This window comes from Podarcis gaigeae, assembly GCF_964106915.1.
Source record: "Podarcis gaigeae genome assembly, chromosome: 1".
NCBI lineage: Eukaryota > Metazoa > Chordata > Lepidosauria > Squamata > Lacertidae > Podarcis > Podarcis gaigeae.
In genome coordinates this window covers 17495596-17521355 of record NC_139678.1, presented here as the reverse complement: position 1 = coordinate 17521355, position 25760 = coordinate 17495596, and the positions used below count along the sequence as shown (strand labels likewise).

The window sequence follows — 25760 nt, the reverse complement described above, 5'->3', positions numbered from 1 at the left end:
GAAGCAGCAGAAAACTGGAAACATCTGGAGTCTGAAGGTCAGCTAGCATTCCTCTGATGAACAAGTAAGGGCAGAAATCCACACTCCTAATATAGGAGATCTTCTCAATCCAGAGCTCTTGGTCTGCTTGCCAGGCACAGGGGCTGATGTTGCGCATTTTCTGTAGACTCTTTCTGTACTGGAAGAGATCTCAGGTTTGAGTGCACAGCCTCACTTAATTAGAACAGCCTCTAACCAAGAGGTATCTTGTTTAAGCTCCATAGTCCTTGACAGTCCTTGACACAATGAATGGCTGAACACATCGTTTATTTGATAAGGCAAAACCCTCATATGAAGATGCCCCATATGGAAGCAAGAAGTGTGGCCTGGGAACATGCCAGGTATATGCAGAATGGGGTCATGAAAGACAAGACCTGACTCTTGTTTCAAAATAGAAACCACGCAGAGGCAGAGGCACATTTAAACTATTGGAAAGGTTTTGGACACTTCCGGTACCAGGCCTGTGGGAGACATTCTGATATCACACCAGGCAAATACATTGGTAAAATTTTGCATTTTTCTGTTGACATTCCTATCCCTTTTCCAAAACATGAATGTTATATAGCCTAAGGGTTGTATTCAGCATAGCACTAAGAAGATGGTGCTGTCAGCGCAACCATTTCTGCTTGACCCAACAGAACAATCGTCCCTCTTCTGCCCCTGCCCGCTGTTTTGGGGGTTCTCCCTATCCTCCAGAGGAGATTTGGGGAGAAGGGGAAGTCCCCTTGTGCTACTGGGAATTGTCGTGATGGCTTCTCCTAGCATAACAGTTTAACTGAATGTAGCCCTAACAGCTTTTTCTTTAAAGTAACCATCCATCATCGACTATCAGGTTCCACATAGGCAAGTGTGTATGTGTTTAAAAAAGTCAGTTTGTCTTGTGAAAGATTAGATATTTAGATCATTTTGGACTTTGGCTTGGAGACATTTCCTAAAGCTAGTATAACTTAAAATTATTATATACTGCATAGTATATATTCAGTTAACTGCCAGCGTTGCTGAATTATTTAGCGCAGTGGGGATCCAGAAGCTTCTCTCAGCATATAAAGTGGAGTGGAAGACGTGTCTTTATTGTTGGCTGCCAAAAAACTTGTAATTCAGCTTTTTCAGCAAATGTTGGTTTTGATATGGGAGGGGAGGTCTACCGCCCAAGTTGACCAAACACAAGAAATATCTATTATCGTTGCCTGCTAGATTGTTGTCAGGCATTGCCAGGTTTCTTTTGTTTTTATATGGAAAGATTTCCTTAGTAGGAATCACAAACAGCATATTCTCTCTAAATGTTTACATTTTAGGGCCAAACTAGAGGCAATGCTAAATGCATCACTTGAATTTGCATATTTGGTTGTTTGCGAATTATTATTTTTTTACAGTTAGTAGCAGTTACAGGATATGGGATCATAGTGAAAATATTGACCTCTTTCTCCCCCATTGAAGTCTGAGGAATTCTTCAGTGTTGTGGTGGAAGAGGACAGGGATAACCAAACCAACCCTGTACACCACAACCCTGATAAAAATCATGTCCTCCCAAGGCTGCTATTAAGTATGAAAAACAAAAGCAAAAAACAAAGATGGAACTTCCAAGTGATGCATTTAGCGTTTGTCTGGTTTGGTCTTAAGAACAGAATTCCACATACACGATTAAACCAAAGTAAAGTACTTTAATAGACTTGTTGCTTATATGGGGTGTGTGTGCTAAAAGCAGGTGCTTAACTCTTCTCTTGAAACTCATAGAAAGATGCTTAAGTCTGGCTACATCACATGTGAGAATAATGCTGCATGGTGCCCTAATCTCTAAACTGTACAAGATTCCAGGCACTTACCCAGACTTACCCAGGCTCCGTGTTTCCTTTTGGAAATGACGCACAGCGGAGACCGTGGTATCCTTAATATACATGGTTTATTTACACATATATGCAATATACCGTATATATTTACAGAGAGAGAGAGACTTTGATAATATGTCGCCCTGAGCAAGGACAAAATCTAGCCCTCCTTTCTTATTTTCAAGTTCTCCTCCTCCTTCTTGCCTTATGTTTTGGACTCCATGGGCTTGTCGCCCTGTGCAGGGAAACCGCCTGCATTGCCCTAATTCTGGCATTGGCTGCAGCCTTGGATTCAATCAGAAATCAAACAGAAATCAGACTCTCTGGCTTTCCAGCTTGCTGCTTTTTGCATCTAGCTTCTTACACCCTTAACTCCCAGCTCTTCGTTTATCTTCCAATTAACTCTGAATTGAAGGAGCCCCAAACATTTGTAATCTCTCACAGAGCCCCCTTTCCTTAATGGCCCATCAGTTAGGTGATCCTCTGAACACAGGAAAGTAGCCTGGCTTAAATTGCCTTTAACATGCACTGGAATCAGAGATTTAGAGGGATTTGGCACCCTCAAACTCTTAACAACATTTTGTGTATTTATATACATGTGTGAGTGTGTTTTCACTTGTGAGTATATTTTGTATAGTTAACTAAAACCCTTATACAGAAAACCCCAATATTTGATGACATACAAATAATTAAATGTTGGGGAGTAGAGGAAACAAGCCCCCCACAGCTAGTGAAATTCATTCATGTCTGTTAAATACTGCAGAAGAAATGTATGTAATGAAGGAATGCTACTACTACTCTAACTCATTCCTACATATTGATTACATTGCATTTAGAGTTCACTGCAGGTTTTTAAGAACAAACATGCTTTTGAGTGCTGTAGGCTAATATCATGCATCAACATGTGTGGGAATTTAATACTTAAGCTATCCTTCCCTCAGAAAACTAGTAGGAAAAAGATAAGCATTTTAGTTATGAATAAAGCAACATTCAGAATTCTAAATTAAACCATTGGATCTTCACTAGGAAATCATACTTTTGGCTGCTATTCAAGGGGCTCTTTAAATATTAATTGTACTTCATTATGACGGTGGCGCTGTGGGTTAAAGCCTCAGCGCCTAGGACTTGCCGATCGAAAGGTCGGCGGTTCGAATCCCTGCGGCGGGGTGCGCTCCCGCTGCTCGGTCCCAGCGCCTGCCAACCTAGCAGTTCGAAAGCACCTCCGGGTGCAAGTAGATAAATAGGGACCGCTTACCAGCGGGAAGGTAAACGGCGTTTCCGTGTGCGGCTCTGGCTCGCCAGATGCAGCTTGTCACGCTGGCCACATGACCCGGAAGTGTCTCCGGACAGCGCTGGCCCCTGGCCTCTTAAGTGAGATGGGCGCACAACCCCAGAGTCTGTCAAGACTGGCCCGTACGGGCAGGGGTACCTTTACCTTTTTACCTTTATGACGGTAAGATATTTGTTACTTTCTAATTAAGTATGCCATGCTTCTGCCCCCTTCTCTTTTAAATAGTTTACAAAAAATCATATAAGCTCCACAGTTCACCATTTCTATAGATTTAAATTTAATAGGGTTTTGTAGTTCTATTTTGATGTAGTCGGTATTTCTTAAGAGTGTGGCATGGGTTACTCTCAGGAAAGGTATAAACTACCTTGCATGTCTTATTGGGAGAAGGCCTTTCAAGAGCCAGGGCTTAAGGTTCCCCAAAATGCAAGTTGTGCCACCTTGGGAGTAGGAGTAGGTGACAAATTATGCAGCAGCAGGATGTGTAGAAGCTGGTTGGAGGGGGAGAATTAGCATAGTGGTTTTAGATGCGGCATTCAGTTTCTGAGTTGAGAGTTGGGGCATCTGATTTTGAAATGTTTGGGAAACAGTGGGCCAGGTGATATATCTTAAGTTTGATGTTGGCTTATGCACAAAGGTGTGCATGTGTATGTATTGCTTTGCTTTTTGGAGGAATAAACAGCAGTGTCTATTCAGAACTACATTTTTGCAAGCGGAAGTAACTAAAATCGTAACTAAAATTGTGTGTGTGTGTGTGTGTGTGTGTGTGTGTGTGTGTGTGTTTGTACTCCTAACTGCTCTGTAGTCCTCCGAACACTGAAATACTTTCCTAAACAGTGGAATTCTTTGGCTCCCAAGGTGGCTTACAGCATTAGATGCGTATCTCAATATGACAAAAACCAAGCCCAGCAATTAAAAATAATACATTAAGCCTGCATTTCAATGAGGTCTTTTAACAAACAATTTAAAAGCTGTTAAAGGTTTGGTGGCATAAAAAGACATTTGCTGCCCATCTAAAACCATCAAAGACAGTGTTAGTTGATCTTTCCTTGAAAGAAACCTCTCTAGCTTGGGTGCTGCCATAAAAAAACCCCCACATATGTTTCTTGCCTAGTGGGCCTCTCTTGGCAGCAGAACACACAGCAGGGCTTCTTCTGATTTCCACAACTATTGGGCTGGTTCATATAAGAGGAGGTGGTCCTTCAAGTACCCAGGTCCTAAGCCATTTAGGGTTTCATAGCACCTTGAATTGGGCCTGGACCTAAACATGAAGCCCATGCAGATGGAAGAGGGTGGATGTAATGTGGTCTGAATAGTGAGCATCCAAAGACATTCTTCCCTTTTAAAGGCCTTCTTAATGTGTAAATGAGTAAAACCAGCCAAATAGCTGCTCTGTGTGGTGAAAAGCAGCTTCAAGAGAGGCTTAGAGCAGAGCCACAGTAGGGGTGTATGTGTGAACAGAACAAAATGTTTGGATCCAACCCTTTGTATCTATACTATTTATCACTTTCAGCAGTGTGAACTTTGGGTGAAACTAAGCATTATGAGATACACTGCACTACAGCTGAAAATGTCAGCCCTAAAGTAAACTCCCTTCTCTCTAGCATCAGGATAGTAACACTGGATTTCCCTTCCCCCGTGAGTAGAAGTCACTGATGTGAAATGGGCGGTTAAAACATATCTGCCTACTAACTGATTCCAGAAAGCTGCAGCAGCAACACTAAAGACCCGGAGGAGTGCATTTCATGAGCGCTTAAAAACAGGGGCTGCAGACAATATTAGGAGAGACCTCCCCTGCAGAAAAACACCAGGCACCCTTGTTTAGAGAACCATTTTGTCCACACAGTCCATTGTGCCTACTTTCAGTGGTAACTGTTGGCTTCAGTGAGTCGTGGTAGCAGCAGTGGGGAACCTATTGCCTTCTAGATGTTGATAGACTCCAGCTCTCATCAAATGCCAACTGTTCCGTAACCCTTGAGTCGTAGGATGATACTGAGTTTCCTACAAAAAGCCAGAGTTTCCACAGATGCCATAGTTCAGTCTCCTCTGTCTGCCTGTTATTGGGCCCGTGTAGCCATGAGACCCGTTTTTGAAATGAGGCATCTTGGAATACTGTAAATATTCCACAGGTTTAGCTACTGCAGATATTAGTTTCCCGATGGCTGCTCAAAAAGTTTTCTCACACTTGTGTTCTTTCTGCCTGCGCTGAACAGCACCGTATGCAGTTAAAATTTATCTTCCTGCTCAAGTAACAGTGGAAGATATTTCTTCTAAACTACCTTTCTTGGAAAGCCTTGATTTTATCTCCATTATATATAAGCTGGGCGTGCTTGTTGAGAGCACAGCCTTTGTTAGTATCACATTTCTGATACATCTTCATGCCCTGCTCAAGCGACAAGATGGCTTAAAATTGGAAGGTACTGTGGGGATGGAATAATCACCCTGTATTGTCCTGAAGAGAGTCATGCGGAATCTTTCCAGTGAGATCATGGATTAATTAGCAGGGAAAGAAAAGGAGCAGCATGATGAGCATTCCCATTTATACAGAACACTCTTTTGGGAACATATGGTCTTCAGCGATGAGCTAAATGTTAAGAGCGTGTGCTTTATGTCTGTGAAACAAAAGCCAGGAAATACTATTTTTTTAAAAATTGTCTAGGCAGTATTTAAATTGAAAAACTTTTTTTTTTTAATGAAGACATTCTACAGCTATTGACAGCTTATATGGTGTATCCAGAGATATCTGGCACACCTCTCTAGTGGGTTTTTAAATAAACATGTGTCATTCTCAAACATTATTTGAAGAATATTTCTTGCTATATTATTTATTGTTTACTAACTTATGAATTGCCTGCCACTTAGATCTCCCAAGGCAATTTACAGACATACATCATATGACTCTTATCGTTCAGGCTTCAGTCCCAGACATATGTGCCGTTGAACACAGTTGGAATTCATTCCAAGGAAATACATTGAATTCCTCCCAACTTTGCTTGGAAATTGTCTTCTGGGGCTCTTAAAAACCTTTCTCCGAAGGAGAGCTTGACTCTTTGTTGTTGTTTAGTCATTTAGTCGTGTCCGACTCTTCGTGACCCCATGGACCAGAGAACGCCAGGCACCTCTGTCCTCCACTGCCTCCCGCAGTTTGGTCAAACTCATGCTGGTAACCTCGAAAACACTATCCAACCATTTCGTCCTCTGTCGCCCCCTTCTCCTTGTGCCCTCCATCTTTCCCAACATCAGGGTCTTTTCCAGGGAGTCTTCTCTTCCCATGAGGTGGCGAAAGTATTAGAGTCTCAGCTTCAGGATCTGTCCTTCCAGTGAGCACTCAGGGCTGATTTCCTTCAGAATGGATCGGTTTGATCTTCTTGTAGTCCATGGGACTCTCAAGAGTCTTCTCCAGCACCATAATTCAAAAGCATCAATTCTTCGGCGATCAGCCTTCTTTATGGTCCAGCTCTCACTTCCATACATCACTACAGCTTGACTCTAGGACCCATTAATTTTTTAATTTTTTTTTAATTTTTAATTTAAAAAAATTAATTTAATTAATTTTTTTCCCATTTTGGATTATGATCAGAGGATGCTTCCCTACCCATCTGCCATATCTGATCCCCAAAACAACCCTCCTCTTTTCCTGGAGTGGTGTGTGCAAAAAGTGGGGAGGATGTTCTTTCCCCCTGAACATCCTAGTGACTCACTTGTAGCAGTGCAACAGTGTGTCTGGACTTGGTGGCTCATTGGAAACATAGTTCCCTCAAAGGTTCCTGCAGTAGAATAATAATAATAATAATAATAATAATAATAATAATAATAATAATAATAAAATTTATACCCCGCCCATATTTGGCTTCCAACCGAATATGAAAAACAGCATTAAACATTCAAAACTTCCATAAACAGGGCTGCCTTCAGATGTCTCTTAAAAGTAAGATAGTTTTTTATTTCCTTGACATCTGATGGGAGGGCGTTCCACAGGGCGGGTGGCACTACCGAGAAGGCCCTCTGCCTGGTTCCCTGTAACCTCACTTCTCACAGCAAGGGAACCGCCAGAAGACCATCAGCGCTGGACCTCAGTGTCCGGGCTGAACGATGGGGGTGGAGACGCTCCCAAAGTATAGTTCTTCGGGGGAGGATTCCTAATGCATGCAAATCTAGGAGGAACGATGCACAAAGGTGAAACTTATGAAGATAAGTACAAGAACAGAAGGGAGGAGAAGGGATAGCGTTAAAATGTATTGGACAGGACTCAGACATAACCTGTATTGCTGTCTCATTGTTTTCAGTAGCTGCTGTCTGGCTTCAGTTCTTATAATAAATTTATTTCTCATTGTAGACCTGCATTTGCGCTGAACCGCCCTTAAAAACGTTATATGTCTGCTGAGCCACCACCATAGCTTAACTTCACACTGGCACAACTTCTGTTCTGGGAATGAAAAATGTTGGATGTATGTGAGCTTCAGGCCCACCCAAATATTTAGTATAAAGGGTTGACCTAGCACAAAGTACCGCCCCCCCCCCCCCCGTGTTGTATTTTACCCCAGCCATTTTTGCAGAGGCTGTTGGTGTCAAGGAATTAGGGAAGGGGGCTAAATTGACAATACTGATGTATTTCATTTTGAAGTAAATTTTGAATCTAACCCATGCTTGTGTCTGTATTTTTGCTGTGTACAAGGAGAAGGCTGTGAAAGATGCATTAGGAAGAGTCAAGTGCATAGGGACCACTGTTGATGGAATTGCTGAAGTGGGGGGGGGGGCAAATTCCAGTCAAACTCATTGACTGGAACTATGTAAAGTCATATTGAATTTAGAAGGATGCTTGCTAAGTTGAGTTTGTTTTATGATGTTTTACATCCAGTCTGTGATGGGGTTGTCTGTCCAATATGCTAATTCTTGTTACTTCCAGCTGAGTTAAAGTACAAGCTTATTAGATCAGTGTAGACCTTATGTCTCTTCAAGGCATGCTTCATGTCTGTGGAATCTTATATGAATGCCAAAGTGCCTGTTAAATCTTAATTTTGGGATTAATACCTCATACAGCTATATTGCAAAATGATCTGCTGCTGAGCCCCATGGCGGTTTCTAAATGCAATTAGCTTTGGCTGAGGAATTTTCTTTTACTTCACATTTCAATCATTGGGGCCTGTTTTAGTATCAAACCCTGATGACTAACTGGTGGTCAGTAAGGTTGCTCCATAATCTTACTATAACTGTTCCTATATAAAAATAGCCATGTTTTAATGTTTTGTTTGCATTTGTATTGAGCTCTTGAACATGTACTGTGTTGACTTTTGACCAAGGTGAAAAATACCTTGCTGTAAAGTTTTTCATTTCATTTTGTCATTTCATGTCATGCCGTAGATTTCCTGCTTTTATACCTTAAAAGAAAGAGAAGTGATGCTGGATTGACTTCTTTGTTACAATCTAGTTCTCCTTTGAAAATAAAAGTTCTGCATAGCAAAGTACGATACAATGAACAAAACTCTGAAGGCTTCTAACAACTTGCTGCAATTGAATCCTAACATTGATAATAATGGGGAAATAGTTTGTATGGTTAGTAAAAGTTCTCAGATGACGATGTTTCCTTATACCTCATGACAAATTTCCAAAATAAAACCCCATCTTTCTTAAATATTCTTTTTAGATGACAGTGCCTCTGCCGCTAGCAGCATGGAGGTGACAGACCGCATTGCTTCACTGGAGCAACGTGTTCAGATGCAGGAAGATGACATCCAGCTGCTCAAGTCTGCTCTGGCAGATGTTGTTAGGCGCTTGAACATTACTGAGGAGCAACAGGCCATGCAGAACAAGAAAGGACCTACCAAAGGTATTGATTTCAAACACTCCCTCTCAAATCCATTTCTTACACCTGAGCAAATGTTGCAATAATTTTGATATTTTTCGGGCCAGTCAAGTATATTGAATCCTTGGAATTAACTGACAGCAGTTTGTGGTCTGAACTTTTCGTGGTATACAGTTGATCAAACTTGCAGTTTGATTTTGAAGTGTTTAGTCTATCTGAAGCATGCTCTGGCTAGGAAAGTGTTCCTTTTCCTAAGGTGCCCGACAGTGTCCTGCATGGTATATGAAGAAAGCTTGTTCAGCATTCCATATATGGAAAGACCTATGTATTTGAGGCTGCAACACTCTTGTAGGTTGACCACATCATTTTTCTTCTTTTCTGATGTCTCAGAAGGTGAGGCATGAAATACTGATAATCTAGTATATATCCTTGTACATGCTTTGAAAAATGAATTATTTTCTGGATGAGTCAGATCTATGAATGACAGTTCATTTAACAACATTTTATTAGGTAAACTGTTCATTATTACTTTCTGAGGAACATCTTTGGGAGAAGAAACAACTAAGGAGTAAACCTTACACAAATCTTGTACACCTCCTTCTGGCAACTTTTGCCGCTAAGCAGATGTATTGCTCTGCTTTCCTTTGGACCACAACAGCGAGGCCGAAAGGGGTATGTTGTTGTCTCCATACATACTGCCCAGGCTTGTGCCCCAGAGATTTTCAGTAGGAAAAGTCAGGCAGTTGCTTGAGAAATGAGCTGATGTCATGTACGAGGCTGGGACTGAAGGGGGCATGGCTGCTGCGTCCTTCTCATGCCATCCTGCCAGCCCTGAACCACTTTATGAGGCTGGGATGATCCAAGGACCGCATTGACAAGCCCAGGCTTCACCCTGCTAGGGCGGGTAGATGGCACAGTACAGCCCTGCTTGGTTCCAATCAGGGTGGTGCTCTGGCAGCAGTGAGGGTTGGGTTGGTGTGGTAGGCTTTGTTCACCCTCTGCTCCCCACCCGCCCTGGCGTGCATGTGCACCTGCCTGCCCCGGAATCTGGCAAACCATGCTATTCCACCTTCTAGAGCTAAGGTCTCCTGTGCAGCCCCCAGTGAAGACCCACTCCACCTCCTGCTTTCTGTGCACAGAGCATGTAGGATTACAGTTTAAAATTTAGGAAGCAATTTCTAAGGCTGCTGACTTGCACCCTGATTGTAGACTGAAATAATCCTTATTTCTCATAATGCGGGAGAAGTGTCATAGCCCAGTGGTAAAGGTTCTGCTTTGCATGCATAGGGTCCAAGGTTCAGTTGGCAGGTAGGGCTGGGAGAAACCTCTTGGCTGAAACCCTTGAGAGCTGCTGTCAGTTTCTGTAGACAGTACTGGGCTCGATAAACCAGTGTTCTGACTCAGTGTGGGCAGCTTCAACTATGAAGACACACAGAAACATTTGCAAACTCTTTATTTTTTTCATCAGACAGACTGTATACTTGTAATCCTCTATTTGATCATCTCTTTTTCTTTTTTTAACAGCAAGACCCCTTGTACAAACACTGCCTTTAAAGACTACTGTTAATAATGGAACTGTTCTACCAAAGAAACCCAGTGGCTCTCTACCTTCTCCATCAGGAACCAGAAAAGAAATTGTGTCACCAGCAGCAAAAAGGTATTCAATATCTATCTATCTGGTGTATGTATACTACTGCCTGCCTTCAGCATCTCAAACTGCTCCTCTGAGTATTTTTTGCTCTCTGGGTGAAACTTTCGAGATAAATTTCTAGATAATTAAGCCAAATTACAATTGGAAACCTTGTAGAAATATCTTCAACTTTATTCATGCTAGATTAATTAATCAGGATTAATGTTGTTGCAAGAATTCTAAAGGAGCGCATAATTAGGCTGTTATTTTCTTTCCTCTGTAATTTGAGGTTAAGAGCAGGAAATGTCTACTTAGGGATTTTGTAATTTATTCTGAAAATGAGTGCCTTTGTTTCTTTACCGAACCAACAAGAGTAGCAAATACGCTTGATAGGTAGCTCCTCCAGTAGTTTTCTTTCCACTGCCAAATTGTATAAAATTACGGTTCCTGTTCTTCCATTACTTTTATTTTCTGAAGTTTGCTTATTTTTATCCATGACAAGCAGTCAGCGAAGTCCCTCGAAAGCATAGTGAGATCAAAATCCCAATCCTTTCTTCCCACTGTTCACATGTGTAAGGGTACTTTTTCAAGACCCTTTTGCAATTTCCAAAAGCACATATACTAAATTGGCACGTTGCTTGACTAGCCTCTGCCCAATATTTTAATCTGGAAATGTATATATATTTTTAAATAATGAATGATTTCTTTGAGTGGCAAGTGACTGTAATGTTCTTTGGTTCTTGTGCCAAGCCACTTGGCAATGTGGTCGTGTTTTGAGCAGGGCTTCTTTTGGAATGACAGTAAGATATTCATAGATGAAGGATTCTCTGTGGTGGGGGGTGAGGTTAGGGTCTGGTATATTAACCAGAAAGTGAGCCTGCAATGTGCTGTAACAATTGCCCTGATGTAAAACGGGTGTGTGTGATTCACAGGATTCAAGTTTCTTGCCAGCAAAAAGGAACATGCATATGCATGTTGGTGCTTCCTTCTCTAATATGGCAGGAAATGGGAGGCAGATTCATAAGGCATGTTGTGTCTGTAAAAGCAGGTGTAGTGTTAACATACTGGACCCTCCCATCCAGTCTAACTTACCATGGGCAACGAAGTCAGATCGAAAACTCATCAGCGTAGTCATCGTGCACCTGCCATACTATGATAGATCATGTTGCAAAGTCCACGTGAGCATTGATACTCCACAAATGATGAAATAATTTTGGTAACTAATGCAGGCGCAGGCAATGCTTACACTTTCAAATCCACCTGAATCCATTAGGAGTGAGTCTCTCTGTAACCTTACCATCATCACTTGTTTGGTACATTTTTTTTCTGAGGCTCAGAACACTTTGTTAAAGAGGCAGATATAAGTGTATGCTAAGAACTTTAGAGATGCGGGTGGCACTGTGGGTTAAACCACAGAGCCTAGGACTTGCCGATCAGAAGGTCGGTGGTTCGAATCCCCGCGACGGAGTGAGCTCCCATTGCTCGGACCCTGCTCCTGCCAACCTAGCAGTTTGAAAGCACGTCAAAGTGCAAGTAGATAAATAGGTACCACTCTAGCGGGAAGCTAAACGGCGTTTCCATGCGCTTCACTGGTTCGCCAGAAGCGGCTTAGTCATGCTGGCCACATGACCCAGAAGCTGTACGCCGGCTCCCTTGGCCAATAAAGCGAGATGAGTGCCGCAACCCCAGAGTCGGTCACGACTGGACCTAATGGTCAGGGGTCCCTTTACTTTTACCTTAAGAACTTTAGTTTACAGTAGACTGTAAAATGGTGCCTTCCCATCAGCCCCAGCCAGGAAGAACACCAGTTAAGAAAGGTTGGTTTAGAGCAGGGGTCAGCAAACTTTTTCAGCAGGGGGCCGGTCCACTGTCCCTCAGACCATGGGGAGGCAGACTATATTTCTTTGGGGGGTATGAATGAATTCCTATGCCCCACAAATAACCCAGAGATACATTTTAAATAAAAGGGCACATTCTACTCATGTAAAAACATGCTGATTCCTGGACCGCCCGCGGGCCGGATTTAGAAAGCAGTTGAGCTGGATCTGGCCCCCGGGCCTTAGTTTGCCTACCCATGGTTTAGAGGAATGATAGTAGAATATACAAATGCAAAACATGCATTTCAGAAAACAACAACTTATTTTTAACTTCAGTTTTATTTATGAAGTTGTGTGTTAGCCAATACACTATTCATAATATTTTGTGTGCGCGCAGTGGGATAGGAAATAACTTCAAATGGTAATAGTAAAACAGAATTATTGACACTAACCTGGACAAATTCCTATCAATATCTATATCCATAAATAGCCTTTTTATATCTTAAATACAAAGATTGGAAGGAAGAGTATGTTCACCTTGCTCTGACTCTCTGAGCAACAGCAAATGTCGTTTCCTCCTAAAATCTCTTTAAGAGTCAGGGAAGCTTCAGAGACTGCAGATTCAGCCATGGGGTGCAGAGCCAAAGCTAACAGCAACTCCCTGCAGCTTGTACAGATGGTGAAATAAACAAATGCATCCACTTTGCACATTATAGGGCACACCAAGGGTAAATGCTCTGTGCCTGTTAATTTGTAATATATTACATGGTCCTCCAGAATTAAGACAGCCAAACGCCTTGTGAAAATGTCCTCCACAGTTGACGCTTTGCTATAGATTGTAACATTGAGAATACTTCCATGTTTTCAATCTTGTCTATCACAAGATTTGGAGATGAGCTCAGTGGTAGAGTACCTTGCTTTGAATACAAAAGGTTCCAGGTTCAGTTTTCCCCTGGGAAATACTTCTGGCTAAGGTGATGTTCACACAGAAATTTAAAGCGTATTTGTGCATATGTGCTTATTTTTTTGCATTGCTCACACAATGTTGTCCTCATCCAAGTGGCAACCTGTTCTTCTCCCCCCCCCCCCCAATTTAATGTGATAAAGGGGAGGGGAGTACATCATAAACTTGCATGCTACTCAATCGAAGCACATTGGGTGGCAAGCTTCTTCTTTTTTCATATGTGGTGACATTTTGCTGAGTGCCATCTGTCACCGCACCCCCTCCTTCCGCTGGCAAGGTGCTCCTTGGTTGGCTACTGTTGGTCCTGGCACACACTACTTATGCTTTTTAATCAGCTGTTTTGTACAAGTCTGGCACATATATGTGTCTCTGTGTGTAGGGACGCAGGTGGCGCTGTGGGTTAAAGCCTCAGTGCCTAGGACTTGCCGATCGAAAGGTCGGCGGTTCGAATCCCTGCGGCGGGGTGCGCTCCCGCTGCTCGGTCCCAGCGCCTGCCAACCTAGCAGTTCGAAAGCACCTCCGGGTGCAAGTAGATAAATAGGGACCGCTTTCTAGCGGGAAGGTAAACGGCGTTTCCGTGTGCGGCTCTGGCTCGCCAGAGCAGCGATGTCACGCTGGCCACGTGACCCGGAAGTGTCTCCGGACAGCGCTGGCCCCTGGCCTCTTGAGTGAGGTGGGCGCACAACCCCAGAGTCTGTCAAGACTGGCCCGTACGGGCAGGGGTACCTTTACCTTTACCTTACCTTTGTACAAGTCTGGCACATATATGTGTCTCTGTGTGTAGTAAAATATATATATAAACCTTGCATTAAAAACAGCACTGTACACAGGTCCGTGTGCTTGCCTACAATGGACCTCCGGTTTCTGGAATTCAGGGAGGGCGGAAGAGCAATACAGTGGTACCTCTGGTTGCGAATGGGATCCGTTCCAGAGCCCTGTTCGCAACATGAGCAGAACGCAGCCTGCGCGTGCGTGGGCCGCAATTCGCCGCTTCTGCTCATGTGTGTGACGTCTGCGCATCTGCGCATGCGCGAGCGGCAAAACGCAGAAGTAACCCTTTCTGGTACTTCCGGGTCACCGCGGGACGCAACCTGAAAAGATTTAACCTGAAGCAAACGTAACAAGAGGTATGACTGTAATTGAGAAGCAGGGACAACAGCACACCTTGCAAATGTATCCCATCAAGCGCACATTAAGGCAGAGTTCAGCTGAAAGCACTTGTGTGGTCAGGCACGCACAAAAGAGCACACAGAAAAATCAGATAGGTGCAACCCAAATGTGCGCTAACAGTCTGGGAGTGTTAATGTTCCAAAACCCTGGAGTGTGGCTGATAGTACTTGTGTATACTGCTGCTGATATAGTAGTAAATAATAGTGAGGTAAACGGATCAACGGTCTGACTGAGTACAAGGTCGCTTCTTATCACAGCTGATATCATATACTGTGTTTTCACTTCTGAATAATTTATCTGAATAGAGGAATGGGGAGTTGAGAAGTGCCCCATGGGTAATAATGAAACTTCCTGTCGTTCTTAAATTGTTGGCTCTAGGCAAGTGTTATTAACCTCGGCTTGAATCGGTGCGGTGCTTTCATTTAGTCACCTTAGGCAGCGCAAAGGTGACTTGGCTAGAAAACATCATTAAATCATCAGGGGGTGGGGGGAACCCTACAATATTTGGCATGCTCATGCATTCTATGTGCACGACAGTTTTTAAGTTTTGAGTTCTTATTCAAAGCTATCCTTACAGGATATAAATGTTTGCAATCACAACCGTGCTTAATTACTCTGGGAGCAAGTATGTAATGAGACAATGCTAAGCCTGTTTCCTTCTCTCTCTCTTGTGTGCTGTTTGCAGGAAATGTTTATTCTGTGCTCTTAAGCACTTGGGCGTCCCTTCCCTTGTTCCATAGTCTATTGTAGGGATAGCCAACATGGTGCTTCCCGGACATTCTTGGACTACAACTCCCACCTTCCCCAGCCAACATGGCCAGTATTCAGGGCTGATGGAAATTGTAGCCAACGACAACTGAGGGTCACTTGGCTGACCCACCTGTGGTCTATAACGGGAAATGAAATGATGCTAAACTGCAGAGTTAATTGCAAAGAGATTACATCTGTGGGCACGTTGGAAATATGAAAAACAGCTGTGGGTACCATTTCACAGAAGAAAAAGTGGGGATGCTCAGAACCACTAGCACCGCCACCCCAAAACAGACAAGGAAAAAACCCCTGCACCCACCCCAAGACAAATAAAGTGGAGCGGGGGGGATTAGGAGGGGCGGGAAGACTAAGATGTCTCTATTTAATACTTTAGCCTTCATTTTGTATTTCAGCCTCCTTTCAGGTTACTCAGAGTGGCATTTTAGTCTCTTAGCAATCTTGTGGGATAAGGTAACCTGAGAGATAGGGAGCTGATTAGGGTGAGCTTTGTTTGCTGCGTTAGGTTTGAATGTTTTGGGCTTGCACACAGGACATAGATTAGTAGAAGGAGAAAAAGCAGAATTTATGCATGTCACACAATCCAGCTTTAGTGTGGAAGTTGGGGTTGCAGGGCAGGTAACATAAAGTACATGCAGCCCCCTTTGCCAGCACCCTACACACCCCATGAGTTTGTTAACCCAGTTGCAGCAAAACATAAGACTGATCTTATTCTGGTTGCCCAAGTGTGAGGAAGAAAATTGAGGCTCCAACCTGGTGTCTTTATAGTATTCAAAATTATGAGTTTTGTGCTCTGTATCAGGAGTACGCGATTGCATGGGGCAGTCAGGCAGTCAGGTTGTGCAGTCTTGGGATGCCTGCTACTTTGATTGCATGTAGTTCAGGTTTCCTGAAGCATATGCATGCACGCTCTCTCTCTCTCTCTCTCTCTCTCTCTCTCTCACACACACACACACACACACACACCCTAACTAGTATAGCAGCCACTTCCACATGGTGCAGTCCCAAACGTACCCACCACATTCACACACACACATGCATGCACACTCTTCCATGGTTTGGGATCAAACTTTGGGGAAGCATCTGCCAGCTGCTGTGACAGGGAGGAATTTGGATGATTATACCCCTCTTCACTTATTTAGCGTGCAAAATGGGAGGGTGGGAGATGGAACATCATCCATGCCAACTTTTACAGATCCAGCAGGTAGGATACGTAGTTTGAGCCTTCAGCACCCCAAGAAATCACTAGGTGGGTCAAATCTGCCCCCATCAATACCCTCAAGAGTGTGGCATGTGGTTCTTAGAGGAAACTAACAGGCGTATTGCCTAAACTGGGCCAGGAAAGAAAAAGGGACAGCACTGATAACTAGAGTGATCTTAAGGAAATAATATAACTAAAGTATTCAACATAAATATGAAAGAAATTATTGTCTTCAAAGGAAACCCAAAATGTAAATAATTTCTTATGTGTTTATACGAGGGAAAAAATGTGTTGGTCCACAGAGGGTCAAACATAAAACCCCCAAAGTCATACAAATACAGCATTTGCCTCCCTCTTACTTGAATAATGCTAAATTCGAGGAGAGATGATGGTTTGTGTTCCTAGAAAACAGCACTGTCAACTGTTCCTTGATATGAACTATACTGATCATACAGAAATTTACTCAAGGTACGGCAGATTTTCTCTTGGTTACGAAATGTTCCTCTTTTTTTATAAAACAAACCATGTCCCTGTGTGCTGTTGATTCTTTAAAAACTTACTCCTGTGTATGGTTGTCCTCCTTTTCATCTCATTCCCCCTCCAGTGACCTGAATTCTATCTTTAGCTGGAATGATTGGAGAGTATTTGCTTCCTTTCTTCCCTGATGTACTGTGAAGATATTTTGAATGTCTGGCATTTCAAATAATTATACACCACCATTCATTATTTCTATGTCTGTCTGTGTGTATAACTTATCCTGTCCTCCTTGTCTCTCCCCCAACCCTTTACTGCTCTAGTATTGAGTTTCCTGTCTGTCCTCCATTGATTACTGCTGGCTGTATTCACCAGTTTTGTTGTTGTTGTTGTTTTTAACTTTTTAAACCAAAAGATCCTGAGATGTCTACATACAGAAAGCATTGCTTAATGTATTAAAGTGCTTTGCAAACTCTTTGTGGGGCTCTCAGAATCTTTTGCTCAAGGTGCTATGTTTATCGGTTAGCTTGAACAATCAAGATAGCTGAACAAGGAACTTGTTAAATGATTCAGTTCCTTAATTCTGCTTCACACAATATGCAGGATTGTATATTGATTGCATGAAAAATGTATACGTCTTGTATTTTAACTTTTTTTCATATGAATGTTCTCTGTCTGTACATTCTTATTTTTACTGCATTCACTTTTATTCTGCTTTGTTTATGCACTTCTCATTCATGGATTAAGCAGGTCTGTGAGTCTTCTCAATGCATGCAAACTGAAAAAAACTGCTCTAAGGTGAGGGAATTCTTACTAGTATTGTAATATGTCATTTTCGTTCGTCCATCTGTCTCCCATCATTCATAATGAAATTAGCAGTTTGCATTACCAGTAGTATGTATTTGTAGTAATAAGTAAAAGCTTGAGTAGTTAAAAGAAAGAAAAAGGAAGTTCCCATAACCAGCACTTTTCATATTACATTTTAAGGAGTATTAACTTTGTTTCCTCTGTTTCTGTACTAACATTTCTATACTAACGTTTCTTGCTTCTTGGTGAGGATTTCTTTCTGATCCGAATGCCTTTACATGCAAACATTTTATGTGCAATGAAACTGTGCTTGTTAACATAAGAATATAAGAATAACCTGCAGGATCAGCCAATGGCCCACCTAATCCACCATCCTGTTCTCACAATGGCCAACTCGATGCTTGGTGGGAAATCAGTGAGCAGAACATGATCCCAAGAGCACTCTTCCTTCCTGTGGTTTCCAGCAGCTGCTGTTTAGAAACATTGCTGTCTCCATTTGTGGAGGTAGAACAGCAGCCATCATGGCTGGTAGCCATTGATAGCCCTCTCCTACAGGAATTTGTGCTGCTGTTGGCTTTGAAGCCGCTTTGAATCTGTTTGCAGTTTTTCATCCAAGTCCTAGATGCAAATGTATGGGAGGTGTGCGGCCTAATCGGAAAACCCAAAGGTGCCATTGATGAGCTATCCGACAAGGGCAAAACCCAGGGAAGCTCTCTGACCAATTCTGTAAAGGTTTATCTAGTTTATATAATCTTTATTTATACCATACGTAAGGCCTTCTCAGGGACGCGGGTGGCACTGTGGGTTAAACCACAGAGCCTAGGACTTGCCTGTCAGAAGGTCGGCGGTTCGAATCCCCGCAACGGGGTGAGCTCCCGTTGCTCAGTCCCTGCTCCTGCCAACCTAGAAGTTCGAAAGCACCTCAAAGTGCAAGTAGATAAATAGGTACCGCTCTGGCGGGAAGGTAAATGGCGTTTCCATGCGCTGCTGTGGTTCGTCAGAAGCGGCTTAGTCATGCTGGCCACATGACCCGGAAGCTGTACGCCGGCTCCCTCGGCCAATAAAGCGAGATGAGCGCCGCAACCCCAGAGACAGCCACGACTGGACTTAACAGTCAGGGGTCCCTTTACTTTTACCTTTACCTTTAAGGCCTTCTCAGTTCATTTGTCTGGAAACTTTTGGGTACCCGAAGAGGAATTTGACTACTACCAATCAGTATTGTGAATCATTTTTGGAACTTCTCCCCATTTTCCAAACCAGTTTGCTAGAGGAAATAACCACTGTTCTCAAAACAGAAATCCAAAGTCCTACTGAGCTGTGATGAGTTTGTTGCATGGGTCACTGCATCGTGGTCTCAGTTGCCCTAATGAGAGCAATCGAAAGTGTTGATATATTTCAGCCAATTCACAATATGACTATGTTTCAGCGAAAAATATTGAACCATGACTGAAATATTTATGACCTTGAACTAAACCCAGTTAAATGACTTATGGCACAAAACATTTAACTTGAGTTTAGTTTCAGGTAAAAATACTTAGAAGCATAGAACCATATGTTATATGTTCTTACATAACATGCCTGTTGATGTTGTATCAGCATGACTAGGGATGTCACCAAAAATGGCAGAAGTGAGTGCCCCTGTTCCATTGATTGCAAGTAGGTTCCAGGTGAGCTTGATTCAGTCTTCCTGTCAAGTCAGTTCTGTTATTTTTACAGACTACCTGTTAATGAAAAAGGCAAATGACCTGTTAAGACATGAAACAAACTATGAAGGAAACCACTTCCCCCACCTCTATAACTTCCTTTCCTCAAAGAGCCAAGCAACATGTCTCTGGTGATGGGAAAGGTGATGATCAGTCCTCCAGATCGTTTGTGAAGCATACTTTCTGAAGGTCTGGAACTGTGATAACAGATCCCAGCACCCCCAGTGGGGAAATGATGCCATGTGTATCAGTTTCTGCTGGGGAGAAGACCCTCTACACACTCACACGGATTCTACATTTACCCCATGGAATTTTGGGATGCTTGTGCATCCCTGAAAAGGACTGAGACCAGGATGTGGTCCTATATTTGCATTTATGTTTATAAATTATTTTTACTCTTGTTAAAAGTTATGCATCCTGAAACAGTGAAATATAAACATCTGCATGTTTGCCCATGTTTCTTTCTTTTCTTCTTTTTTTTTTAAAGGATTAATAATTTCAGCTCACCATAGATTACTGTTGGGGGATTGTACTTCTGAAGAGCTTGACGTGTAGACTCAGACTAATGTATTATTTTTTATAATTGGGTATGCTTCCTTTTCTATTAGCACTGTCAAAAGAACCAACTCAGCTGAGCGTGTATCTCCTGGAGGCCGAAGGGAAAGCTATGGAGATTCCAAAATCAGCCGCAATCGAGCTGGATCCACAAGCAGTTCATCTAGTGGTAAAAAGAACAGTGAAAGGTAGGGAAGGAACTCTTGCTATATCCACTTGGCTCTTAAGGCTAGTCACAATGTTTGGTGGTGCTGCGGTTATTAAAATACTATTAAATCCCATGTGCATGGCACTTTACAGACTTGGCAAAAGCAAAAAGGCTGATCCCTTGTCACAAGAAAGTTGCAAACTACATGTTGAAAGTAGGAGGAGACAAAAATGTGGCATGGAATAAGTAGGGACAAATAGGGATGGGGGGAAATCTACTTTGGTTAGGATTTGCATTTCTCATATTTTTGTGATGTAGTTCTCCAGCTTAAAAGAAATGTATTTAAGGAACAAGTGTGCATAATAATATATTAGGGAAATAGCATGTAAAGTGCATTATATCAGGGGAGATTGCTTGCAAAAATGTCTGTGTCAGGGAAAATGGCAGAGAAAAATGGAGTACATTAGGAGAAATGTGCAATAAATGCTGATGAATTTTCATGAGGACTTTTTTTAAAAATTGCAAATGTGGAGATCTGGACTGGAAAAAAGCAGAAACTGAGAGAAAGAGAAACTGATAGATTTGTCCATTCCTAGTGAGAAATGAGGGGGTGGGGAAGGAATGGGAAGGGCAAGGATAACCAGCAGTGAACATAAACAAACGCAGAAGGATGCAGTGCGGTGGAGGAGCCTGAATGAGCAGCAGCATTTTGCAGCATGCATAGCCCTGCGCAAACAAGCTGGCACCCCACTCCTGCCATCCTTGCTAGTCTTCCCTCCATCTGCAGGGAGGGGAGAAAGCCTTGCCTTGAGGAAGGGGGAAAGGGTAGGAGCTGATAGAGGGTTCCAGTGAACCCAGGAAAGGCTTGGCAGGCTCCTTTGCTGGTGGCAGATGATGATCTCATAGCATCTTTTTTGTTGTTGATGCTTGTAGCCAAGCAACTATTCTTGTCAAATGCTTGCAAAACCAATTGAATTGTTTTCCCTGAAAGGACTCGATTGTTTTTCAGGGCAAGCACTTCGGTGCTTTCCCAACCCTAGTTACAGGCACCCAATCAGCAATCTTACGTGGTCTTTCATATTTAGTAGTGAACTTACTCCAGAGAAAATGTTTAGGCCACTGTTCTACAGCAAGAGGTGAAGTCAGATGCATCAGAGATAGTTTCTGAGGAGGGAGCTGGAGAAAGATAGAAGTGGTACCATGCAGCTGTGTAGAGCTGAGTTCTAGGCATTTGGAGGTGCAGGGGTTGAAATTTAATAATGTAAGAGAGCAGGATACGTCTTAGCAGTTGCAGGGTGGTCCAATTGGAGAAAGGAAAGTCCCAGCCATGGATATAAAAGCGAAACGGGCAGAATTGCAGGCTGGGAAGAGTCCATGAAGAACTTCAGTAATAACAACAAAGTGCTTGCGTTAGATGCAGAAGAGGATGGGAAGCCTTTGTTTGGGGTTGAGGAGAAGCGTCCCGTGGTCTCTGTGATGAGAAATGTGAATGATTTTGGCAGCAGAGTTTTGAATGGAAGAGAAATCACTAGGAAGTGACAAGGGAAGTCGAGAGAGAACTTCAGTTGTCAAGGCAAGGGAGCGCAAGATCATGAACCAGAGTTTTAGCTGAAATGATGGCGAGGAAGAAAAATATTTTTACAGTTTTGTGCACAGATGAGTAACATGACTTGGTATGATTTATAAGTTGTATTTGGGCATTCAGGGCCATGAGACTATAATCACACGAGGGAGGAGAGGAGGGCTGTGTAATTTGCCCTGCATGTGCCCGTCGCTCTTTTCTGTGAGCTGCAGACATGCTCCCCAGGGCTGAATTAGTGTTAGGGAGCGGAAAGGATGGAGGTTAAATTTGATTCAGTTCACATTTAAAGGTGAATGTACCTAATATGCACTTTCCAAATGAATATGTGAACCAAAACAGCCATTCATAAAAAAAATCTCTGAATTTTGCAGTGCTTTTCTCCAGCCAAGAAAGATGTCAAAAATACATGTAAGCTGTACATAGAAAAGCATATGTTCAGTAAAATAGCATGTATTGTATTTGTGAAAATTGCTATGAAAAGAAGTTTAGATTTGACAAAATTGCATACAAAAACGTGCATATTAGAAGAAATTCACACTAAAATGCTAGTGACATTTCATGATTTGTTTCTTTTCAATTGCACTGCAGTGGAAATGTTGAGGAGCAACGTTAACGACTGGGAAAATGAGAAACTGAGAGAAACTGAAATTGCCAGATTTTTCCATCCCTAGGGAGGGGCCAGTGTGGGACACTGGGGATGGACGGACATAGGACAAACATGTACAGCTCCATTCTCTTGCCTCATGCAGTTATAGTTGCATGATTCTGAATGGTGCAGGGGGGCGGCTGGGTACACTTTGCATGGAGGGCAAAGCTGGCCAGGGGCCCCTTCCGAGTCCTGCCTTAGTCATGCCAAGAATGCCCCATGCCTCCCAGCCATCCAGGGATTCCCACCCTGGGCCTCAGACAAGCTGTGCACGGGCCTGCCAGAATCAAAAACAAAGCCAGTATTTTGTCCCTGCTGAACTGAATGGATGGCAATTTTGTTTTAGTTGAGATGGATGGTCATGAAGGAGAGTGGGGCTTGGGAGGAAAGATGGGCATGCAAGTCTTGTTAAAAGGATGTTTCTTGATTATTTTCACAGCAAGCCTAAGGAACCAATGTTCAGTGCAGGTAATTGTTTTGCTTTCTTTATTCTTATGTAAATGGTGTTTTCACGATGATATAACCTTTTTCTAAACATGGTTTGAGCATTTGTAGCTAGCTAGGCTTTCTACTGAGTTAACTGGTCAACAGAACTGTCAACAGAAGTGATTAACAAATGGTAATTAGTAGTTTCACATTTTCTGGAAATGAACTTGATATACTGGTTTCATCAGGTAATACTTTACTTTAAATTTTATCTTTTTCAAGAAGCATGTGAAGTGTCCTTGATTCAGTAATTAATGATGAATTTTGGGGGTTAATTTGGGATTCAGAGTAGCATCAAACATTTACTTGTTGTGCCTCAGTTTTATTGATCCTCACTTGAGCATCTATTGGAGGGAAGGTGAAATACAAATGTAACACGTATATAAATCAAAAAGGTCTGCAGGTGTCGTTGTTTTTTGTAGGCAGGTTAATCCTCCCTTCCAATCCAGGCACACGGGAAAAAGCCTCATTTCCAGTTACACACCTACCACACTTGACGAGAAGCAGCACACAGCAATATTTCTGATTTGTGACCTCTCACCAACAAAACCAAAGCTCATAGGAGAAAATGGGGTTGGGGTGGAAAGGAAAGTGTTAGAGCATGTGAATACTTTCCTTGAATCAAGCAGAATCATTCCCTAAATCAATGACAATGCCTTTTTGTCTACTTCTTAGGAGCCAATATTCAGGAGGGCATACTTGTTAACATACTTCCCTGTGTTTTCTATCTATTCTGCTTTTAAAAAGAGGAGTACATGCTACTATTGTTGTATAGAAAGATTGGGCATTAAATGCATTCAACCTGTTGAGAGCAGCTACTAAGCCCCACACTAATGATCATTTTACTACATCCAACATGTGGTAAAATCTTCCTTACCTCTTGGCACAGTGAAGTAGATGTCTTTATATGAAGTCCTGATTATCTCAACTGTGAGCATCACATCTGCCATTGCAAACAGAATAAGCAATAATACCCACAGTCCTCCACTTTCAGCCTCTCTTGCAAGAATGGTTGCATGATGATGTGGTTCAGGCAAAGCATGATTTATTGTGATTCCTGAACCAGTACCATCCAAGAAACCATGTTTTGCAAGTGGCCTCCAGGCAAGAAGCATGGTTTGAAGCTGGTCGGCAAACTACAATTTGGGGAAAATATTCTGGGTTAAAAGAAAAATAGTTTGGGATATTCCTTCGTGTCCCCGTCCCCCCCAGCAACTATTTGGAATACCATCCTGATATTGTTCTGGATGGTGGGAGATGATGGAAACCGAGTAAACCCATGGCTGGTCTGTACATCTCAAACACAACTTGTCATTTGCAGTCTAAATTGCAGTTAGTGCAAACAGCAACATGTGAATCAATCTAGGGCCATCCTGTTCACTGGTTGTCTGTGGAAGATTCAGACCGCTTGCATGAACCAAAAATGGTATTCCCTGAACAGGACATCAAAGAGGACGGTTGGGGAGTCCATAGAGCAGGGATTTAGGTGAGCCTGACTGTTCTTGAATGCATCTTTATCTAGCCCTTCTATCTCTGTCTCTGTAACCACAAGGGAAGCGCCGTGTGACACATTGTAAAGGTAGGTAGGCCTCACTTCTGAAACCTCATAGCTCTCTAAGCAATCTTATTAACAGAGCCAAAGGAGTTTGTCTCCATTGAGGCAACATGTTTCTTCTACTGCTACATCGCTAAACAAGTTCGGTTTCTTCTGACCAAAGTTCTTGCAGGGCGCCTACTGGGTTGTAAGCCTTGTAGAATTTAATCCAAATGGATTTTCGCTTTGATTTTTAGTTGATCTGGTCAAATAAATGGCCAAGGAAAGAGACAAATGTTAGAGAGCTATATGGCAACACATGAATGTACCATTGTGTGATAATAGTTGCTTGGCACTTCAGCTGAGAAGCCATGTGATAGAGCCTGCACTATATAGTTTGTTTGGTTAGTCTCCTAATGTGTGCCTAAATAAGCATTTAGAGTGGCATTGCAGTGCTTGCTCACTTCCTTAATTGTCCCTGGTAAATCATAGACTTAACCTGAATTGCCAGCGAGCATACAGCAGTGGCTAACAGATATTTCAGTGCTGTTAACGTATTAGGTTGTCTCCAGTTATGTCCCTCTGCTTATGCAAAGACTGTTAGGTCCATTAGAGTCTTCTATGAATGGAAACAGGTGACAAGAAGCAATTTTTACTGATTTCCCCCCTTCTCTCTGCAGCTCCTTGCAAATCTGCACCATAGGGTTTGGGGTACTCCCCCAAACAGAGTGGGAGGTGGGCCACAGGCCAAAGGGGAAATTGGTGAAAATCACCTCCCTCCTCCTCCCATTCATGGAAGCTTCCATTGGAGCAAAGAGCCTTCTATGAGCAGAGGGATACGGTTGGATATATATGAATGCCAAATTAGGGTTATTGAATGTATGATATTGGAAGTGCTTGCTGATAATTAACATTTAAGCAAGTTTTAATCGATGCACAATTGTTTTCATTGTAGCTTGTGTAAACAGATTTGTGTTGCATTTGTACAAATGGTTTATTCCTAACTAACTCCTCATTAATCTGCATCTCCTAAATATTATGTGAGGCTAAGTTCTTAATCATGGTTGCTTCTATTCTCGTGGTTCATATTGTTCAACAAGCCGCATGTAACTAATTTTGCAGTCTCTCATGAAAGCAACTTGAGGCGTTGCTAGTTTCAACCTTTCTGCTCAGTTCTGTTTCCCAGCTGTTCCTGCAGTAGTATAAGAATACTGCAGGTGCTTTATCCAGCCTTGCTTTTAACAATTTAACAGTCTTTCACCTTTTTATATAGTGGCTTCACTTCCATTAGCCAGTATCTGCTCTTGCAGTCTGTTATT

General features: G+C 42.5%; 1 protein-coding gene across 7 annotated transcripts in view; it reads left to right on the top strand.

The window, feature by feature from the left end:
• EML1 (EMAP like 1) overlaps positions 1 to 25760 on the top strand; it is a 137744-nt gene that overhangs the window by 80752 nt on the left and 31232 nt on the right. For 2 of the 7 annotated variants that reach the window (XM_083732912.1, XM_083732910.1), the window contains exons 2-7: positions 8798 to 8980; positions 10481 to 10613; positions 17731 to 17778; positions 20099 to 20233; positions 22861 to 22889; positions 24460 to 24486. In XM_083732912.1, the coding sequence (XP_083589038.1) occupies positions 8798 to 8980; positions 10481 to 10613; positions 17731 to 17778; positions 20099 to 20233; positions 22861 to 22889; positions 24460 to 24486 (555 nt within the window). The remainder of the gene's footprint in view (positions 1 to 8797; positions 8981 to 10480; positions 10614 to 17730; positions 17779 to 20098; positions 20234 to 22860; positions 22890 to 24459; positions 24487 to 25760) is intronic. The other 5 variants (XM_083732915.1, XM_083732913.1, XM_083732916.1 and 2 more) reach the window with 3 other exon arrangements.